A 22,320-nucleotide genomic window follows, 5' to 3' on the forward strand; every position below is an offset into this window, starting at 1 on the left:
AAAGATGCCTTCTCGCTACTCCATTGTGCCTAGCGCCTTGAATTTCTTCCCTGGGAAAAAGAGTGAATGGAACTTTCATGACCATCGCCATAGGAATAGCCTCTCTTGTTCTGTTCCCATGATTCTTTTTATCCCCGTCTTGGGGACTCCGGAGATCCACCGACCACTGAGCAGTCCACCCAGGACGTTGGGAGCTTCACCCTGGCGTCAAGCTCCGCCCCGCTGACACGGCAGTAGATCCACATCAGCAGATATACTCACATGCTCTAACCGGGCTTGGTAACTTACTAATGTAATACTCTGTATACGCAACTGCACTTACAAGTACGAACTGATGCGGACAAAAGATTGGTAGAGGATGTCTGGATCAGCTCAGCCTTCAGGCTCTGAACTCTGATGAACAAACTCTTCGCTCAGTGGATTGTATGTTCTCTGAGCCAAACATTACTCTCAAGGAGAGGCAAAGAGAGTGAAAGAGACACACAGAGAGTGAAAGAGAGAGAAAGAGAGAGAAAGAGAGGGAGAGAGAGAGAGAGAGAGTGAAAGAGAGACAGAGTGAAAGAGAGAGAGAAAGAGAGAGAGAAAGAGAGAGAGTGAGAGACAGAAAGAGAGAGTGAAAGAGACACAGAGAGAGAGTGAGAGAGAGAGAGTGAAAGACAAGTGGCTAGCAGAGAGGTGTCTGCTGAACCTCTAGCTTTCATTCAGTCTCTCTTAAAGGTCATTCTCCTTTTACGCAACCATTTACCATGGTATTTCCCACAATACACTGTTCATGTTTTTTAAGCTTATTTGTCCTAGATAGCTGTGTTGTTGTTCACCCTCCCCAAAAATCTCTATCAAACTTTTGTTTCTTTCTCACTTTGACTTTCTCTCTCTCTCTCTCTCTCTCTCTCTCTCTCTCTCTCTCTCTCTCTCTCTCTCTCTCTCTCTCACTGTCTATTTCTGTCTTTCATTCTTTCTTTGGAGATTTCCCTCACATGCACTCTTTTTTTTCTCTCTCATTCTCTCTCGCTCGTCTCCCCTCCAGTCTTTCATGACATCCCATTTAAAACACAGCCGTGGTGATTTAAACTGTTTGCATGTCACCCATTAGTGCTGGGCGTTTCTCAAACACTTGCGCAATAACTTCAACACATGTTACAGTACCTCATACCAATGTTAAATAAGGTCTATCGTTGCCCCCGCTGTGACTTCTGCCGATCATGCTAATCAAATCACTGTCAAACAAGGTTACTTTGTAATAGGACTGCAACGACCAAAACACTTCTACTACACGTCCACGAGTGACAATAGGGTATCATCGAATATCCAAATGTATACGTTAGTACGAGCAGTGAGTGGGACGTGAGGGCACTCTGCGGTAGGCCACGGGGCTCCATCGTGGTTGTAGGGGTGCAGGAGGTACTGACCTATCTGGTCCGGAGACTGGGCAGCCTGGCCTTGCATCTGTGCCTGAGCCAGCTGCTCCTGGAGACTCTGGCTGTCCACAGAGATGCCACTGTCACTGTGGAGCTTCTCCCCCTCAGGCGTGGGCGTCTGATTGGCTGTGGCTGCTGCTCGGTTGTTCGCCGCTTGTTTGTTCTGCTTGCAGCTGATCCACCTGTGGGGGAGGAGCCAGAGGTGGGACAGGAAGTTAGTGCGAGCTGAACACAACAATACCGATCCAAAGAAACGTCCCTCGCAGAAAGTCTGGTTTATAACGATGACCGGATGGTGAGATGTGCTACGTGACAATGTTTGTTAGTCAGGGTGAAACATGTGAGCTGTTTACTAATCTGCTCTGTATATGTTTAGACAATGGGAGAACAGCCAGTTGCAAACTTTGTCACGCTGGCAAATCTGACTCTCAAATAACATCTGGGCATCAGATGCCTTTTTTGTGCCATTTGATGAAATTGAATCAGTTTTAAACTGCATGTTTGTTGGTGTGCTGGCTAACATGTGACGTGTGTGTGTGTGTGTGCTGTGACCTGTGGGAGACGCTAGTGTGATGGAGCGGCAGTGTAAGTGGGTCAGCGTCTGGCCTTTCAACGGCAGGCTTGGATGTTTCACTAACCGCCTCTCCGCTCCGTCACCACTTAGACATAGACTACATCTCCCAGCCACCCCGTCACCACCTGTCTCTCCTAGCTCACTTCCTCTCTCCTCTCTGATGCAGCTCAGTGAAGGAGAAAAATGGCTGGGGCATTGTGTTGTTATCTTTAGACAAAGTCATCTGTGTGTGTGTGCGTGTTCCTGTGTGTGTGTGTCTGTGTGTGTGTGTCTTTGTGTGTGTGTGTGTGTGTCTGTGTGTGTGTGTGTGTGTCTGTGTGTGTGTCTGTGTGTGTGTCTGTGTGTGTGTGTGTGTCTGTGTGTATCTGTGTGTGTCTGTGTGTGTGTGTGTGTGTGTGTGTGTCTGTGTGTGTGTGTCTGTGTGTGTGTGTGTGTGTGTGTGTGTCTGTGTGTGTGTCTGTGTGTGTGTGTGTCTGTGTGTGTCTGTCTGTGTGTGTGTGTCTGTGTGTAAGTCTGTGTGTGTGTGTGTGTGTCTGTGTGTGTGTGAGTCCGTGTGTGTGTGTGTGTCTGTGTGTGTGAGTGTGTGTGTGTCTGTGTGTGTCTGTGTGTGTCTGTGTGTGTGTGTGTGTGTCTGTGTGTGTCTGTCTGTGTGTGTGTGTCTGTGTGTGTGTCTGTGTGTGTGTGTGTCTGTGTGTGTCTGTCTGTGTGTGTGTGTCTGTGTGTGTGTCTGTGTGTGTGTGTGTGTGTGTGTGTCTGTGTGTGTGTGAGTCCGTGTGTCTGTGTGTGTCTGTGTGTGTGTGTGTGTGTGTGTCTGTGTGTGTCTGTGTGTGTGTGTGTCTGTGTGTGTCTGTGTGTGTGTGTGTCTGAGTGTGTGTGTGTGTGATGTGTCCTGACCTTTTGAAGACGATGTAGACCACCAGGCCCACCACCACGGCAGCCAGGATGGAGCAGTAGATGGGAATGAGGTTCTCGTTCAAGGGGTTGCCCAGGAAGCGAGGCGTGCTGGGGTTAGGTGTGGTGGTCTCCTCCCCTGGGGAGGGGCTGATGGAGCCGTCGGGCAGGAAGTCTGCCAGCATGGTGGAGAAGGAAGGCGTGTCCGAGGTGGGGGAGCTGTAGGTGGGAAGGAAGGGATCTGGAACGAGGAGAGAGAGACAGAGAGACAGAGAGAGCAAAATTGAGGGGGAGAGAGAGAGAGAAAGACGTTAAAAAAGTCATTTTATGTGAGAACCAAAAGGAGATGCTGTCATCTTTTCAAATGAGGTTCTCATTAATGGTTAGGATTTATCGTCAAATTTCAGCTATTAACCTTCAGAGCAGAATGAAATATACATCGTCCTTTAGCAGTAAAAATGTCAAATTCAGTCACCTTGAAAGCAACCCAGTTACTTTCAAGGTGTTCATGCAAACTGCAATAGCAAAGACGAGAGAGGCAGAACGTAAGCCTCCCAGGACACAAACCAGTAATGAAAGTCCACACATTGACGTTGTGCGCAGTGAAAGCTTGAGAGACTAGGGTTTGTCACACAGTATGTGCCAGATGTCTGACAGCACTCTCATGTTCTAATGGGCAGATGGGCTGCAGCTAAGATGCGTTCAGGAGAGAGAGGAGGCCAGAGGGAGGTTTTCTGCCTGTCACTCACACACACACACACACACACACACACTCACACACACACCTCCACTCTCTCAACACCTATTCATCTCTTTAAGTCCCTTACATACATGACATGACAAACAGCCATGTGGGATGCTTAGAGCCCTGAGTGGGCGGGCTTTAAGAGGTCAGTGTGGACCTGATTCTCTGATGAGGCCAAAGAGGCTCTGTGCTACTGGGAGGGTCTGGTTTCCATCAGGGCTAATCCAGCAAAGAGTCACATGAATGGTCCCATTTCCTCTCTCTCTCTCTCTCTCTCTCTCTCTCTCTCTCTCTCTCTCTCTCTCTCTCTCTCTCTCTCTCTCTCTCTCTCTCTCTCTCTCTCTCTGTCTCTCTCTCTCTCTCTCTCTCTCTCTCTATCCCTCTCTCTCTCTCTTTCCTCCCTCTCTCTCTTTCTCTCTCACTCTTTGTCTCTCACTCCCTCTCTCACCCTCTTGTTCTATCCCTTTCTTCTTCTTTCTCAGTAAATGACATTAATGATCAAGTGCAATTTTCCATGGGATGCCATGCCCTCCCTCGAGGGCACAGCTCACCCTGGAGACAACAGCGCTGGTCCCACTAGCTCTGCTGTCTGCTGCTACAACGCGGAGAGGGGGAGGGGGCTGGACTTGAAGGAACAGCGGTAGCACTGAGTATCCCTGGGTGAAGTTGCTCAGTGTTAACCAGGGTCAGGCTGTGGACAGATGGTGGATGGGTGTGGTGGGGTGTGGTGACTCTGAGGTGAAAAGGCTTGGATGTGTGTCGGTGTTCCCCGGGAGAGCCCCAGGCTCCGTCAGACTGCCTCACCTCTGCTCCTACTGCCTCGCCTCGGCATGCTGACTCACACCAAACCTGTTCTGCCATCCCTATTACGACTTAATGACATGTTTGTTGTTGGGTATTAATGAAAGGATACATGAATGTATTTTGGGTCTGAAAACAGCATGTACTTTGTAACAATTGGGAAATAATCGTTTTGTTCTGAAAAAAAAAAAAATGGCAAAAGTGTCAGAGAAACTGGTCTGAACTGCTCCAGGACAAGTCATATGACCGGCTCACCCAAAGAAAGGCAGTGGACCATCACAACAATCGGAAACGGACAGAACTTGAACTATTTTAGCTGACAGGCCCATTTGTCCGACTTATGCGCATTTATGGAATGCATCGTTTTCCGTAGAGGTAACGTCCCTTTTACCCCACGAGACACAGATGGGAGTCTGATGTGAAATTTGTGAAGTTCTGTGGCATGTTAGGACCAATTTTCCTGCTAGGCTGTTGCCTTGGCGATGACAGGGCCTTCCTTAGTTCTCTGGGAGGGGATAGGCTTACTGAAACTGGAGCAAGTCCTGCTGCTCAACAGACACACACAGGGCATAATGCATGCCATATTTAGAAACAAAAAAAAGAAGCTATTTAAAGACATGGTATTGATTAAGGCGTGTATATATAGGGAATAGTCACGTTGGGATGGGAATATTGCCATGTCTGTGCTATATGCGGTAAACTGCAACTGTGACCTTTAGATATCACAACACAAGGAACACACACCATGTAGCAAAATATGTCCGAACGACCTGGTGGGAGGACTAGAAATGGGATTGAAACTTGTGAGAAGATGGCCCCTGCCTCAGAGTCAGCCCCTGCCTCGGAGTCAGCCTCTGCCTCAGAGTCGGCCACGGGTCACCAATCCTCCTCCCGCTGGCACTGTGTGAGTCACTATGATCCTGACTCACACACACTGCTGTGTCCACCAAGGTCAGGGTCAATTCACTTGCAGCTCAATCCATGTCCAATTGAAAGGATAACAGTGCACCTTTAGCTCTTTATCTTCCATCAATCGGTTTAAAAGGGGATTGTGTAAGGTAAAATAAATTTTTGTACATACTTTTGAACATCAAGGCTTGAATTGTTGAAGGCCAACATGGCTGCCAAGAGGCCGGGTCCATACCTCACGTCCCCTGGAAAGGGTGCATGCGTTGGGCCCCTACAGACCGTGTGTGAACCAGGGCCACCTCTCTCCTTGTGCACCCTGCCGACATCTCTCTGGGGATCCTGGTCTACGCCAGAGTGACTCATCCAGCCTTCAACCTTTACAGTCATCACCACTTACTCCCTTCCTCTTGACCAATTTTCTCCCCTCTCTCACTTTCTCTTCTCTCCCCCTCGATCTGTCACTCACAGCCTCCATATCTCTCCCCTTCTCACTCTCGCTCTCACCTCTCTCTCTCTCTCTCTCTCTCTCTCTCTCTCTCTCTCTCTCTCTCGCTCTCACCTCTCTCTCTCTCTCTCTCTCTCTCTCTCTCTCTCTCTCTCTCTCTCTCTCTCTCTCTCTCTCTCGCTCTCACCTCTCTCTCTCTCTCTCTCTCTCTCTCTCTCTCTCTTTCTCTCTCTCTCTCTCTCTCTCGCTCTCACCTCTCTCTCTCTCAGTCCCCCTCCCTCTCTCCTTCCTGGCTAGGGCCAGCAGGCTAGGTGCTGGCTCTTATGTGGAAAAGGAGGCTGTGGACCAGGAGATAAAACTGCCTCCGCCTGTCTCTCTCAGCTAGGAGGCAGTGGAGCCCAAAGATGGCGCTGGTTTAACAGTTTTATTTCAGCTTCAGTGGGTTTAAAACGGCTCCAGAAACATAAAATGCTTTATGAGCTCAGGCCCTGTTTATGAGAGGGTGTGGACAAGAGAACAAAGTTGATTTCTAATTTGGTGATTCGGGTCTTTATGAGAAGGTTTGTGTGTCTGTGGAGAGGTATCTCCTCATAGCTGGCCCTACTGGGTGGAGGACAGCCATTGTCACACAATGACCTCTTTATCAGGCTGAAAACACTTCTCCCTCTGTTTGTGAGCTTCATCTCTATCTCCCTCTCTCAGATCTAGCTCTAATGAACACACACACACACACACACACACACACACAACAGACACACACAGCCCCCACAGACACACACACACACACACACACACACACACAAGCACACACATAGCCATACATATGCATGTGCTGGCATACAGATGCATTCAAGTTGGTGTTCTGCTTTCCATAGAGACAGGGTTAATAATGAGACTGGGTGCAGAGGCGGGGTGAGGGAGGGAAGGAGGGAAGGAGATAGACAGAAAGGGAGAGTGTCAGGAGAGTGGGGAAGGGAGGGGAGGCGTTGGGGAGAGGTTGGAGCAGTTGATGAACAGAGGCGCTGCTGTAAACTGTTCTGATTAGCAGGAGTAATTATACTGCAGCAGGGAAGACACTAAACAGGAGAGGAGAGGAGAGGAAGAGAGGAGAGGAGAGGAGAGGAGAGGAGAGGAAGAGAGGAGAGGAGAGGAAGAGCGGAGAGGAGAGGAGAGGAGAGGAGAGGAGAGGAGAGGAGAGGAGAGGAGAGGAGAGGAGAGGAGAGGAGAGGAGAGGAGAGGAGAGGAGAGGAGAGGAGAGGAGAGGAGAGGAGAGGAGAGGAGAGGAGAGGAGAGGAGAGGAGAGGAGAGGAGAGGAGAGGAGAGGAGAGGAGAGGAGAGGAGAGGAAGAGAGAGGAAAGAGTAGAGGAGAATTATAAGAAGTATGACAGAAAGAATTCTCCCACTGTCTGGTGTGTCTGAAATGAAGAGATAAAGATAGAAAACAGGATGGTGTGCCAAATACTCACTCTGTTCTTATTTGAGTTAATGGATCACCTTGGATTGGAAACAAAAAATATTCAAACGTCTGACAAAGCTACCACAAGAACATCTACTCTACAACAAAACATAATTTCAGTTTTTCTTGGCAGTTATTCTCAAGCAATTTGAGAGAACTCAATGGGGACTTCATCTCTGTCATACACACCCAACCACCCCCACACGGACAATACACACACACACAATTCACACACACACAGCGACTAAAGTAATGAGTAAGAGCGCCGACTGTAAGTGTGCTTGGCAGCTGACAGAGAAAGAGTGGTGTCCTGCTACAGTGTTAGGGCCTCACAGAGGTCACTCAGCCAAACCAGAGAGAGAGAGAGAGTGGTATGTGTACTGCTACAGTGTTAGGGCCTCACAGAGGTCACTCAGCGAAACCAGAGAGCCAGCAGGAGAAATCCCAGCACTCTTATCGACCCTCAACACAGAACAACAGCACAGCACATCTGCTGCATCACTATCCCCTCTCCTTCTCCCTCTCCCTCTCCCTCTCCCTCTCCCTCTCCCTCTCCCTCTCCCTCTCCCTCTCCCTCTCCCTCTCCCTCGCCCTCTCCCTCTCCCTCTCCCTCTCCCTCTCCTTCTCCCTCTCCCTCTCCTTCTCCCTCTCCCTCTCCCTCTCCCTCTCCCTCTCCCTCTCCCTCTCCCTCTCCCTCTCCCTCTCCCTCTCCCTCTCCCTCTCCCTCTCCCTCTCCCCCTTTCCCCTCCTACAACTAATTTATTGTCACACACACATACACACATTATCACACATACAGACCATGTGTCAAGCAGACAAATCAAATGAAGAATGATATCTTCCCAGTGAGACGATGATGTCCTGAAGAGGACTTACGTGCCATCTTAGACCACCCCGGGAGGAATGGGACTGGTCCAGTCATCGTGCTCGATGACACACACAGAAATGCTTGTGTGTGTGTGTGTGTGTGTGTGCTGACTCGTGTGTGAAATGACTCTAATTTCAGAAGGCTTCTGACATCTATCAAGGCCAGGTCAACCAGCATCACTAGACATGGACAGATTCACACTCTCACACACGCTCACATCGGGAAGAGGATGAGAGGTCAGCGGCACCAGCAGCTGTGGCAGTTTTCCCTCTGTGTTTGAACTCTGCGTGTGGTCGCTTAAGGGGCCAGCACAAGGCTGTATTGTCCTGTGATCTATACATCACACCCACTGTCCTGGAAAAGATCGTCCGGATGATTGTCGTTGTGTGAGAAGCACACCGTTTGATTGGATTCCTCAAAGAAACCCTCTCATGCCATTCGTGTTTCGATCTAGTACTCTCTATCCTTTTTCTATCGTTGATCATGAACTTCAAAGGGATTCATGGGATTGGGATAGTGGACAGTTGTTGGGCCAGAAAGGGTCTCCTATCCTCTTTTCCCTGCTGTTTTCATGGACTTTCCTCCATTTCCTCCTGGCTCTAATCTCTCTCTCTCTCTCCCTGAACAGAGACATCCCTGCCTGATCAGAAGCAGGTTCCCCTGGCTCAGAAGCACAGAGGAACAGCTGCAGGACAGGATACCAGGATGTTTGTGTGTGTGTGTGTGTGTGTGTGTGTGTGTGTGTGTGTGTGTGTGTGTGAGAGAGAGAGAGAGAGAGAGAGAGAGAGAGAGAGAGAGAGAGAGAGAGAGAGAGAGAGAGATAGAGAGAGACAGAGAGAGACAGAGAGAGACAGAGAGAGACAGAGCGAGAGTGTGACCTGTTATCAGCTAATCCTTCCCTCCTGCTCTCCTGCCTTTTCTGGTTTTATCTTTTCTCAGTCTAGTTCATGCTCTAACGCAGGATTGTCAGCTAGGGTTTAGACACGACAGCACCTGAAGATCATCTGGAATTTATTCCCTCCATCTGCCCCACAAACATGTCCACTAGACAGCAGCAGGTGTCCACTGATCTTCACTAATACTTCTGCAACGTGGCACAGTCTCTGAGCCAGGTACACCAAACTCGGCCCAAAGACAAACAACTCCAGTCCAAATTCTTAAACTAACTTCCAAAACCCCTTTCTAAAACATAAAACAAATATGCTCAAGATCCAAAGTCAATACGAGGCCCTGATTGGTTTTGCATCTTGCCATTGGCTGAGATTTGGGAGCATTCTACACCTACCAAAGGTTCCTGCCTACATTGTATCCGTTCATACCATAACAAGCATAGGCATGTTCTACCGTCCTTACTATGCCTGACTTCCAGTGAAGGGCGTCCTGCAGATATCTTACAGCAACAACACTTAGACCTCCCAAAGCCGGGCCTTGTTTTGCAGTGACAGGGCAGATTTCATGCCACGTCCAGCCCTGCTAAATGACTACTTCCTTGACCTGTGGGGCTCAGCTACTGATCTGCCAGTCCTGGTGTTAGAAAAGAGTAAGCTGTACCTCTTCACACTCCTGCACTTTCTGACCTTAATGACCAGATGTTCTGCTTCTAACCTTTGACAGTTTGACCGGGGTTAACCTCTGACCCTGACTGTTAGAAGAGACACATGTGGAAGGCACGCCTGTTGACCTGTCCCATTCACATGAAAAAGAAAACATTGTTATAGACATGTAGCTATTTGCTATAGCCATGGTTGGTCAGAGAGGTCAACATAAATTCCCAGACTGCGCTACTGTGCATGTGTGTCTGGGTGTGTGTGTGTGTGTCTACGCGTCTGTGTGTGTGTCTAGGTGCCTGTGTGTGTCTAGGGGTCTCTGTGTGTGTGTGTGTGTGTGTGTGTCTAGGTGAGGGGATCTCTTACTGTGGCAGACGGAGTCCTGGAGCGGCGAGCAGGGACTCATCTCCACCTCGATGCCCTCGTCACAGACGGTGCAGGGCAAGCAGGGGTCCAGCGAGCTGTCCCGGTCCGAGTAGGTGTCGTCGAGGCACTCCTCGCACACGGTGTCGTGGCTGTACTCGCAGTGGGACAGCACTCCCTGGCCGCTCGGACACACGGTGCACGGCTCACAGCGCAGGCTCATGTCGTTGAAGAAGTAGCCGTAGTTGCAGACGCAGATGGCGTCGTTGGAGTCTGTGCACGGCGTCTGCATGCGCATCAGGCCTTTACACTGGGTGCACGGCAGACACTCCTCCGTGAGGCTGTAGTTCTCCGAGTAGCTCTCACCTGTGGGGTGGGGTCAGAGGGATGGGGGGGGGGGGGCGAGGAGAGAGTGTATTATAAATATGAGTAGGGGACAAAAACAAAAAGGCCAAGAGAGAAAGAGACAGTCAATTCAGGGATATTCATCGTGTTTATTGGAAGTTTGTTTAAAAGGTGGAAGCATTGATCCAGGCGGCTCGGAGTGATTTGTGTCCTGGGACGAGGATGGTGTTTTCTGGTTGGGGAGAGATCCCGAAGCCTGCTGTGCTCATTATTTTATCGATCACATTGTGGACTTTACTGAGTACGCTGAATCATCCACAACATGACCTGCCATGATGTCTGACACTGTAGTCAGAGCTGATGAGATGATGGGGCTTCTGTTCCCAAGCATCTCAGACTGATCATGGATGTGATGGAAGGGGAAGCAAGTGCTCTATCTGGAGCAGGTTACACCCACCTGGGTTACACACACACAACTTAGACACCTGAGTGTGTTTTGCATCTATTCTTCCAGGCCCATCTCCAATGTTTGCTTTCCAGGAACATTTTCTTGGAGGATGCGATTTGAAAATACTCTCACTGCCACCAAAGTGATGACCCTGCACCAGGTTATTCTCATGCTGGGAGATCTTAGCAGCACAAAGTAGTCGATTAATATTGCATGTTCATTTGGAATTATTTTCAGATATAATTGGAAACGTACTGAATTATTCATGAGTGTGTGGGCTTTTTTTTGCAGTCGTGTCCCACAAATCTGTGTGTGTGTTTAGTGTGTGTTTGTGTGTGTGTGTTTGTGTGTGTGTGTGTGTGTGTGTGTGTGTCAGGCATGCGGAGAAACGGAGCGAGCGAGCGAGGGAGAGAGGCCACCTTGGGAGCTGCCTTCTGTCTCAAAGGTACAACTTTGAGGCTTTCCCTCGCATTGGAAACAACATTTGATCGTAATTGTTGTGTGTGTTTGAGGATATGTGTTAGTGTGCTTTTGAATGTGTGTGTGTGCATATTAAGTACCAGTGTGTCTCTCTGCAGGGCGGCCGTTGTTCTCGTGTTGAGTAACTGTGTACTGCCGGTGTGAAAAGCCCTGCAGCGATGTCCCAGTGCTGGTGTTACCTCGTAAGCTGCCTTGGCATGTAAACACTAGCAGACTCTGCTACTAATAGCTGTAACACCTTCCCAACAGCACCGCGCCTCAGAGGTTCACTACAACGACAGCCACGCAGTAGACAGTCAGAGGAACACCCTGGTTAAGTCATGGGTCTGAGATGTTAGACTAGGATAACAATGGCAGTCTCTTACCCTGAACACCGGACTACAAAACGAGGTCAGTGCAACTGAACCTGAAGCTAAGATTTACAGAACCACTGGAGGATTTGAGATCATATTAAAACAATGAGGGTACAGACCAGGCCTTCAGGTCAACAACTAGAATCTGCTGGAGAACCAGACCTGGGAAGCTCTCGCGTGTTGGCAGTCTGGAGGGTTAATCCCCGCCGGCCAGTAACCCTGAAGTCGGTTCCAAAGGTTTCCCTCAGGGGCAAGCCGTGAAGACGCGGCCCTGAACACCGACAGTGACTGAGTGTTCTGGGCCTTCGATCGGACAGATAAATAACTGACCTCAGGGGTGAACAACAATATGAAGAAGTGAACAAGGAGCCTTTGTTTTCTTTTCATTCAGGCTCGACGATGCAACTTTCCTCATCCTTTCCAATGACCCCACAGCGTACAGGCCTCCGCCTGAATGGAGCTTTCCTGCATGAGTCCCCTCGCAGTCACTGGATATAAACACACCTAAACGCGACCATATGTACAGAAAGAGACCGAGAGAGGGATTTAGAGAGAGATAGACAGAGAGCATGGGGGACTGAGCACCATATTGGAGGTGAGTTTGTGTGGGTTGCTGAGTGAGGGCCTGAGCTATCTGATCCGTCCTCAAGCCGGGTCCCCGCCTCTCCGAGAGAACCCCTGTCATTCATCTCCCCAGGCCAGAAGGAGCGTGTCACCGGTTTGCGGTTGACCGGGGAGGGAGGTAGGGGGGGGGGTGGGGGTTGAGGCTTGAAAAGTGCATTACAAATGTGTCAATTCAGCATGAGAAGCCCCTCCTCAAACACTCTGGTGGGCTTCAGCCTCTTTACAGCCATCAATAATGCATGTTTGGACATCCTTGAGAATCTCCAATGTCCATCCTCTTCTTCACGATCAGCACATTCCGGCTGGAAGCTTCCAGAGTGGAGATCTGGTGTGTCCATGCACACGTCAGCTGACACTGGCTTTCCGCTCGCTCCCACAGCGCCGAGTACAATGTTCAGAAAACGTATTTGTCTTGTAAACTTTAACCATCGCTAAGGCTGTGTGCAATTACTGACACGCTCCAACTATTCCCCTCCTCTTTCTTCCCCTCAGCTTTGAAACATCTGTTGAGGATATTATTAATGTCATTATTAGGACATTAAATGGGAAACTCATAGTGTCTGGAGACAATCCGGAATTATCCCTTATAATGCTGCCTTCTACTGGTCTAGGGTCAGTGGAGTGGTGCAGCATATTTTCTTTCTCCTTCCCTCCCTCTCCCTCTCTCTCCCTCTCTCTCTCTCTCTCTCTCTCTCTCTCTCTCTGTCTCTCTCCCTCTCTCTCTCTCTCTCTCTCTCTCTCTCTCTCTCTCTCTCTCTCTCTCTCTCTCTCTCTCTCTCTGTCTCTCTCCCTCTCTCTCTTACTGATTCACAATCAGCTGGAGTCCTCTCTCTAACACAAATCACTGGCTGATGAGTTCGGCTGGCTCTTTCCCCCTGAAATCCCCCCTGACCACCAATCAGTCAGTCGGTCTTTCTGAGCCCCCTTTCTGATTGGTGGGGCAGTTCCTGTCCTGTGTCCAGCCCCAGTCCTCCCCGGTTCTCCCCAGCCAGCAGCCTCCCTTTATGTGTGGCTCTGCTGAGGAAGGCTCTGCTGAGGAAGTCTCTGCTGAGGAAGTCTCTGCTGAGGGAGGCTCTGCTGAGGAAGGCTCTGCTGAGGAAGTCTCTGCTGAGGGAGGCTCTGCTGAGGAAGTCTCTGCTGAGGAAGTCTCTGCTGAGGGAGGCTCTGCTGAGGAAGTCTCTGCTGAGGAAGTCTCTGCTGAGGGAGGCTCTGCTGAGGAAGGCTCTGCTGAGGGAGGCTCTGCTGAGGAAGTCTCTGCTGAGGAAGGCTCTGCTGAGGGAAGTCTCTGCTGAGGAAGGCTCTGCTGAGGGAGGCTCTGCTGAGGAAGGCTCTGCTGAGGAAGTCTCTGCTGAGGGAGGCTCTGCTGAGGAAGGCTCTGCTGAGGGAAGCTCTGCTGAGGAAGTCTCTGCTGAGGAAGGCTCTGCTGAGGGAGGCTCTGCTGAGGGAGGCTCTGCTGAGGGAAGCTCTGCTGAGGAAGGCTCTGCTGAGGAAGTCTCTGCTCATGTTGTGTCCCTTGATGGGCTGAGTTGGGAGGAGAGGGCTGATAAATATTTCAGCCCTGACATTGGCAGCTGTCTAGACCTGGGGGGTGGGAGGCCACGGGGGAAGGGATGGTTACTCCTACAGGAAGTAGAGTATTAGGGGGAAGTGGTAAATATAGATGCACCCATAATTACCATGAAACAGGAAATGGATGCACTTTTTTTTTTAACGTTTGGGTTTAAAATATTTATATCTGCACTTTAAGAGGAAGAGGCACTACAGCTTTTGTTTTACAGGTAAAGGTCAGTGACTTCCGTTGCATTCCATCTGAGATGCTCTTAGAGTCTGTCTCCAAACCAGTTTGTGAATCTGTGCTACTCTCAGATGCACCTGGTACATCACAATTTTATCTAAGGGAAAACAACGACAACAAGACGCAAATAGACTGTCACTGGAAATTGACTGGCACCTCTAGGGTATTCCAGCTTAATTGCTGGATGTTAACGCCACTGACTACTGTTTCTGTACAGTAGCTCAAGATAATTGCTCTCCATCAGAGGCACAATGTGCTTTGCAATGTGGCGTAATTAACAGGATCAAATGAGTGAAGGTCCATTGATGTAGCGCTATGCATGATGAATGAGCAGAGCAGGCCCTGCCCTTTGGTGCTGAGACCGTGAGTCACACGGTCTGTTTGGAGGAGTGATGTGTTCTGTGGGGCCAGCGGAGGGAGATGGAGAGGAGGGGGGGGGGGGGGGGGGCTGGCAGTCCCAGACTCTGCAACCAAGCAGATAGAGTCAGTCTGAAAGGTCCTTAAGCATCTATATTTACTGGAATCTAGTGAAAATATGCCATAAATGTGACACAAACTGGGCTTCGAGTCAAGCTTAAAGTCTCCTAAGATTCATAAAGGGAATCTGTTTCTCTTAACAATTTCCTATTGTAATCCATCACTTGACTGATAATTATAAATTAATCTCCACCCTTCTACGTCCACAATCATCTCTGTTTTTCCTCTTCCATCGTTTAGGTTTCATCTTGTGTGGCTGGATGTACAACAAATTGCATGCTTCAAAGAAATCAATATCCAGCTGGTAGCTCTAAGTCAATCACTATGGTTGAAATGTTTTTTTCGCATTCTGTGCCAGCCGCAGGGTCAAGTGTGTGGTAAAACTGAAGACAGTGAGCACTCAAAACTGCAACATACGTTATTTTCCATTTGCAGTGTTTTTTTTTTTTTTTTAAGGACGTCTTTTAAAAAGAGGTCTCAAAAGGATCAAGCTCTGTATACATAAAGGATCGATTAAAGGTTCGCGAATTCTGGTCTTTCACCCCTACAATGACCTATATGAAATGTTCTTTGACTTCGACTGCGTTCTGTCAGGGTAAGTAGGGCACCATCTTAAAGGGCACCAGAGAGGCAGAGAGAATATTAAAGCGTCTGGGATGAGGAGCACAAGTTTGTTTGTGAAGAACTCTCCCTCTCTGGGACTCCATGTTGTTGGCAACCCTCCCATCCTGTCCTCCCATGGAATCACTGCTAATGTTTCACAGCCTGGCCTGTAAGTGAACACATTTGTATCCGAGGACATTAAAAACACCAGCGGAATGCCTGAAATGGAATGACAGGGTCCCAAACAAATAGTTTTAGAACACTGTGAAGTCAAAGCAGATTTTCATTTTTTTTTTTTTTTAAACAGTAAATGAGGAAATAAGACCACAGCATTTGACTTGACCTATCTCATGCTGTTCTCTTCGGTTCTCAGTGTAGTCGAGTTGTCCGTTCGGACGTGCGCCCACAGAGACACGTACATTATGAATGAGGTGCGCCTGTGCTCGCACGCGTGTCTCCGAGCGGCACACACACGCACGTATGAACACGTTTGCCCTGCGTGGGAGTCAGATGGCTGAGCGGTTAGGGAATCGGGCTATTACTCAGAAGGATGCCGGTTCGATTCCCGGCCGCGGAAAATTATGTTGTGGTGTCCTGGGGCAAGGCACTTCACCCTACTTGCCTCGGTTGGGGGGGGGGGGGGGAATGTCCCTGTACTTACTGTAAGTCGCTCGGGATAAGAGCGTCTGCTAAGTGACTCAAATGTAAAATGTGTTTGTGCTGTACGTCCAGGCTACTCACTGTCCATGCACTGGGAGCAGACGGTCTGAGAGGCCCCGCAGGGCTGCACCACGCCCTCCCCTGGGGGGCACTCCTCGCAGCACTCTCCGCTCCGGGTGTACTGGCCCGACTCGCAGGGCTGCAGCACGGCTCGCTCCGTCTTGGAGCTCAGCACCAGCCCCATCTGCCACAGACGAGCACAGAAACAGCACAGACACAGCACAGACACAGCACGTTACACAGCTGACACGCAACAACACACGCTCTGGATTACACACAAACACACACACAGTAAGAGAGAGATGCGAACGCTCCTGAATGGCACCCAGGTGTGCAACATGTTCTTCTTTCAGATAACCCTATCATGAACTGCAATAAATCATTCTCTCTTCACCCAAATGGGCAAGCGCAGTTCATGTGTTCAAAGTCATTCAGAGCTCCCCCGACAACAACAAAAACCCACGGACATCAAACCAACTACCATGAAACACATGTTCACACAGTCTAATTTGCCCCCAGCCTGATGGTCATGGCTAAGAACCAAGTGACGACTCCCACCTCCAGAACATCACACACAGACACAGATACAGGAAGTGAGAACTGGTTGTATTTTCCTCAGCCCCTGAATCAAGCCACAGTGGACATTCCTGCATTTCTAATCACTTTCAGGGTGTTTTTTCCTCCCCCGGATGTAGTGTGCTGGCGTGTCCTGTGTGTTCTGGCTGAGAGACGGAGGCCCAGGTGGGAGTGCTCTGCAGAGCTCATCTCTCTGAGGCCAAACTCAGCTGTCCTTGGAGGAGACAGAGTGGTCGGTTGAGACCCTGAGGGGGCCTTAACAGGGCTCAGCTCACTGCATGTCTGCTCTGACTGCCAAGTTACTCCAACACAGTTGACCCGCTGGACTTTAAATATCTACTCTTGATACTGAATTAATGAGCACTTAACATTGCAAAACTGCCATGTTCCAATGTACTTGTTTGCCAGACCTCAGTTTGTTCACATACAGTCTTCCATCACCCACCCCCCCCTCTCTCTCTCTCTCTGGCTCTCTGTCTCTCTGTCTCTCTCCCTCTCTCTCTCTGGCTCTCTGGCTCTCTGTCTCTCTCCCTCTGTCTCTCTCTCTCTCTCTCTCTCTCTCTCTGTCTCTCTCCCTCTGTCTCTCTCTCTCTCTCTCTCTCTCTGTCTCTCTGTCTCTGTCTCTGTCTCTCTCTCTGTTTCTCTCTGTCTCTCTCTGTCTCTCTCTGTCTCTCTGTCTCTCTCTCTCTCTCTCTCTCTCTGTGTCTCTCTCTCTCTCTCTCTCTCTCTCTCTCTCTGTCTTTCTCATCTCTTGACCGGTCTCTCCAGAGATTTACAAACTATTTAGCTGTACTATAAATGCCATAGAAACAAAAGTATGCTGGAAACAGTACAGCATATTGATGTAAGAATACAAGATGCAAACCACATCAAGTTAAGGAACATTAGCTTCATTGGACTAAACTGCTTTCATGTTTCATGACTTTGGCATTGCACAGAAACTGTTCTTTTTCTTCACCATTCTTGCTTGCCGAGACGCCTGCTCTCATTCACTCTCCCCCTCCCCTCTCCCCTGTCCCCCCTCCCCTCTCTGCCCCTGCTTTCATTCAAAAACAGATGCATCGAGAGACAAGCCCCCCCCTCCCATCTCTCTCTCTTTCTGTCTCTGTCTCTCTCCCTCTTTCTGTCTCTCTCTCTCTCTCTCTCTCTCTCTCTCTCTCTCGCTGTCTCCCTCTCTCCCTCTCTCCTTCTCTCCCTCTGTCCCTCTCTCTCCCTCTCTCTCTCTTTCCCCTTCTCTCCCTCTCTCTCTCTCTCTCTCTCTCCCTCCCTCTCTCTCTCTCTCTCTCCCTCTCTCTCTCCCTCTCTTTCCCCTCCTCTCTCTCCTTCTCTCTATCTCTCTCTCTCTCTCTCTCTCTGTTTATCTCCTTTTATCACTCTCTCTTCTTTCTCTTTCCAGGCCCCCCAGTGATATCCTCTACCTTCCTTCTAATCTCATCACCTCCATATCTGTATGTCAGGTCTCCATCTCCTAGACTTGCCCACAGCACTGCCAACATCAATACCTTCTCATATCCACGTATCCATTAAAGCATTGGCTACGAACAGATTTGATTTGAATGTGGTTGTGGGTGTGGGTGAAACAAGAGTATACCTAAGCTAAGAATGTTGCCTAAGCTTTAAGCCTCCAGTGTTTGGGTGGCTCCTGTCAATGAGCCTTGCCTTCAGCTCACGCAAGGTAAACCACACACACACATGTGTACACGCATGGATATACATATTTATAGATCCACACATATATACACGCGCACACAAGGTCACCCAGACTCGGCCTGTGTGTTTTGTAGTCTTTCAATTTCATAGTCAATTAGAACGTTTATTTCTCAATCTAACTCAAGAAGTGGCCAGCAGTTTGCAGCCTGCAGTAAAGCAGCTGTCATAACAGGCTGGTCCGAGCCGTACGGAGCTCCTCTTATGGACTGTGAGACAGAGCGCCTCAGTGTACCAGCTGCCCCGGACACACCACGAGGTCTACTATAGGACTGATACCTCACGTCATCGTTATCATCTTCATCTCAATCATCCCCACCGTTATCTTCTTCACCACGGTCATCACCGCTATCATCGTCACTTTGATTCAGCACTTTATCGTCTCGATTATTTCCTAAATCTCAAGCCCATGGACTGATAACTCTGAATACAACTGCTAACTTCTGAGTGGGTCTCTACACTTAGGCTACTGTGTATTGACGGATATGTCTGGTCAAAATATCTGATCAGACTGTATGCAAAAGGGCAATGAACATGTGATCATACAAGGGAACTACAACTCTGGATTATAGTACGCACCTGTCACAGAAAATCCATGAAACACACGGTACAGATTAAGCAGCGATCCGGTTATACTCAATTATGTTCCTATTTTGATTTGCGGATGATGATAACGCCTCGATGATAATTACCATCATACTATGAGCTAGCAGCATTAGTTAATGTCACATACGTTGATAATTGACGACCATCACTTTACCAGCACTTTGAGAAACACGCGGGACATTACTAAAGCAAGTCGCTTCAACACGACTCAACTATCTGTATCTCAACAAATACGACGAAAAAAGAGCCTTTGTTTTTAGGGAAAATGCAGACATATAGGAACAAACATTTCTATGAATCAGATAAATCAAGTCCACTCACCACAATAAACACCACCACCAGCGATAAGGTTCTCATCATGCTTCGCTTTCCGAGAGTATCATAAACAAATGGACTGTATTAAGTAGAACATGCAAAGTGGTTAAGAGAAGGCAAACTGTTCATCCTAATTCCAGAGACAATCTTATTTTATCGATGACCCCGCGGCTCATTTCCCATGCTCGCTTCTCTGTGGCGTTCGGGACATTTGAAGTGAGGTGCGTCGCTTTGGCAGGTCTCTTGTGCGTGCCGCGTCCACGCGCAGACCGACAGTACTGTACTAAGCGCTATCCAGCAGTGCACTGCGGAGGCGAGAGTCGTGCACGACTAGAAGAGGGGCACGTCCACCACTGTGTCTCCTGCAGCAGAAGACTCCTGCGATTTGTGCAGAAAATATTTCACCTCGAGTCACTCTCTCTCTCTCTCTCTCTCTCTCTCTCTCTCTCTCTCTCTCTCTCTCTCTCTCTCTCTCTCTCTCTCTCTCTCTCTCTCTCTCTCTCTCTCTCTCTCTCTCTCTCTCTCTCTCTCTCTCTCTCTCTCTCTCTCTCTCTCTCTCTCTCTCTCTCTCCTATCTATCTATCTCTCTCTCGCTCATGCCTTCACCTGCAGAGAGTCAGTTGCAGGTTGAATCAACTTTCATTTTGTTTGGTACATGTCTTGTTGGTACAAAAGTGAAACGGTTTCGCAAGTCTAACGGTCTTGTGTTTAAACACGTGCAATATGCGATGCTGTTATTCAGAGCTTGTAAAAGAGAGAAAGCATCTGATTGTCTTTACTCTCCCTCTTACAGTAATGTCTCACGAGGCACTTAGCTAAGCGTTCTGTAGAATATACCACAAGAGGGCGACTGCACTAAACTGGTCTGACGAGTTGTGGTGATTTTTAGCTGAAGCTTAATTGAGAGTGATGAGGCTGTCTTGTCTTACAGGGAAGTCAATTGACAGAGGGATCGAGGATGCATACTTTCATGAATGAATAAACTGAATTACTATTGACCCATTTTTTACAACCTATTATATTCCATCATGCTGTAATGTGTAATGTCATTCCAAGGCATGCTCAATACCATATTATGACTTGAACACTGTATTATATTATACATTTTGAGACGTAGATGAGGATTTGAGAGCAGGCTGGGATTCCACATTGAGCCGTTTCACATATGAACAAAGCTCTGGGACATGTTCTGTATTGACTGTACCAGTCGAAGCGAAACCACAGCAGAAGTTGGTCAGAACCACTGAAAGCCCACTAATGCATGCCTGCACCGTAACTGTGTTTATGTCTCATTAAGGTAATCAGCCCCAACACTTAAGGAAAAGCCGTGTTGATGGATATTGATCTGCGAGAATCTGGCCTGCTGAAGTCGAACCCTCTCCATCTTACCTCCCTCACAGATGTGGCCTCGTGCTAGCTCCACCCACTCTTCACCTATAAGAAAAGGGATGTTGGTGTGGGCAAGTGTATGTGTGAGGGGGGGGGGGCAGTGTGATTAGGTTACATTGTTGAAATTTGGTGGAAGGCTCGCCTATATTGATCTCAAGACACGTCAATAATTCCACTTCCTACATCCTCCCTTGAGACTTCCGGAACATTGCCCGGAGCCCACTCCTCATTCTGAGGACTCACAGTCGCTGGAGGCAAAGAAAAGGAGAAGACGCCGCAAACTGCACATTTGTGCTCATGAACATGCCTTCTTCGGTCCTGCAGGAGTTCTGTGAAAGACCCTCCGCCTCTGTTGTGTGATGCACCACACCTCGTGGCTTCATGGTGATCTTAATTTTGACGTGGTCCGTGACTGACAGTGATTCCAGGCTGATAACAGACGGAGCAAAGTGGACGAGGTGACGAGAGCAGAGGGATTAGGACAACAAAGGAATAAACACAAGTTTCTCTGCTCAATTGTGCATCAAACAGGCCAGGAATAGAAACACCATTATATTTGATCTCCTCAGGTGATGTTATGGATACATGGTGGCAGCTACGTTGAGAAGGCTTTATGTGGAACATGCATTCTATTATCCCCCCCCCCACACACACACACACACACTTACACACACACACACACACCCCTTGGGCACAAACTCACATATCACTTTCCTGTCTTTATGATTATTCAGCAAAAAGCAATGTCATCTAGCGCAGCAAGGGTACTCTGAAGATAAATTCCTAATGAAGGTTTCAGCCAGACTGAGCCTCGTAACTGTTATGGTTTTAATCAAATCTTCCATCCACAAAGTAAAGATGAAAAAGGGGGTCGACAGGAATGCTTTAGATGTCAAAGAATTTGTTACATTTGTGCATTCTTTGACCTACACTTCCAGTGTGCGCACACTTTGAATCTCCACAAACTCTCCGGTGTCTCTTTAGAGAAGTCTGTGCGTGGTTGGGATTGGGGGCTGGTGAGGGTGGAGCTTACAGCCCCCTGTGCCCTGCTGGTCACACTGACAGGAAGGCCCTGACAGAGAGATGGACGGTCTCCGCAGGGGGGCCGTGTCCCAACATGCACTGCAGCATGGACACGAGAGCGTGAGGGAGAGAGAGTGGACGCCACATGTGTGTTCTGAATGCCAAGTAGAGAGCACGGCGTCACCTGCGAACAGTTACAGAAAGCCTGACTTCTAAAAACAAGAAATATGGTTTCCGTACAAGAAGAGGTGAGGAGTGGTATTCACCCCTCACAAATCGTATGTGAGTAATATGTTGAAATGTGGACATCAGCCAAGACTTCAGGCAGACGTGCCTTTTTCAGAGCGGAGCTCTTTTTTGTGTTGTCACATTCATTGCTGCGTTTCTCTTCAGTATACCTTAACCCTGACTGATAGAGTCTTAACTGTTCAGATCGCATTCCAGAGGTTCAAAGGGATGAATAAAATTGATGCGCAAGCTAACAGTCCTATCAAGCATTTAACAGCCCCCCCTGATAACAATATCATTGGAACCAGAAGGTTAGTAACTATGGTTCATTTATCTTCATGCCATGTCAAATCTCAAATGCAGACTTCACATGCAACATAAAATGCTTCTTCTTTTTTATCGTGAACACACAGCCATTTTTGTTGGTAAAATAAGCTCTGAACTTGGTTATTCAGAGGCTGATGATTGGACAGACTTTGTCTGGAACCTGACCAATGACCAGATGACCAATGACCAGAACTGGAAGGTGTCTTTTGACATGTGGTCCAATATCAGAACCATTCTGCTGGTCGTTATAATGACGTTCCCCCAAACCCAGATGAGTGAGGGAAGGA

The 22,320-nt window shown here is 48.6% G+C and overlaps 1 protein-coding gene across 1 annotated transcript in view; it reads right to left on the reverse strand.

The window, feature by feature from the left end:
• ngfra (nerve growth factor receptor a (TNFR superfamily, member 16)) overlaps positions 1–19,350 on the reverse strand; it is a 31,950-nt gene extending 12,600 nt beyond the window's left edge. The window contains exons 1-5 of the mRNA XM_084676802.1: positions 19,073–19,350; positions 15,884–16,046; positions 10,021–10,383; positions 2,887–3,124; positions 1,410–1,600 (exon numbers count right to left, since the gene is read on the reverse strand). Coding sequence (XP_084532928.1) covers positions 1,410–1,600; positions 2,887–3,124; positions 10,021–10,383; positions 15,884–16,046; positions 19,073–19,111 — 994 coding nt within the window. The 5' untranslated portion in view covers positions 19,112–19,350. The remainder of the gene's footprint in view (positions 1–1,409; positions 1,601–2,886; positions 3,125–10,020; positions 10,384–15,883; positions 16,047–19,072) is intronic.
• Positions 19,351–22,320: the final 2,970 nt, after the last annotated feature.

Source organism: Hypomesus nipponensis, chromosome 17 (assembly GCF_054491055.1).
Source record: "Hypomesus nipponensis isolate SF chromosome 17, ASM5449105v1, whole genome shotgun sequence".
Classification (NCBI taxonomy): Eukaryota; Metazoa; Chordata; class Actinopteri; order Osmeriformes; family Osmeridae; genus Hypomesus; species Hypomesus nipponensis.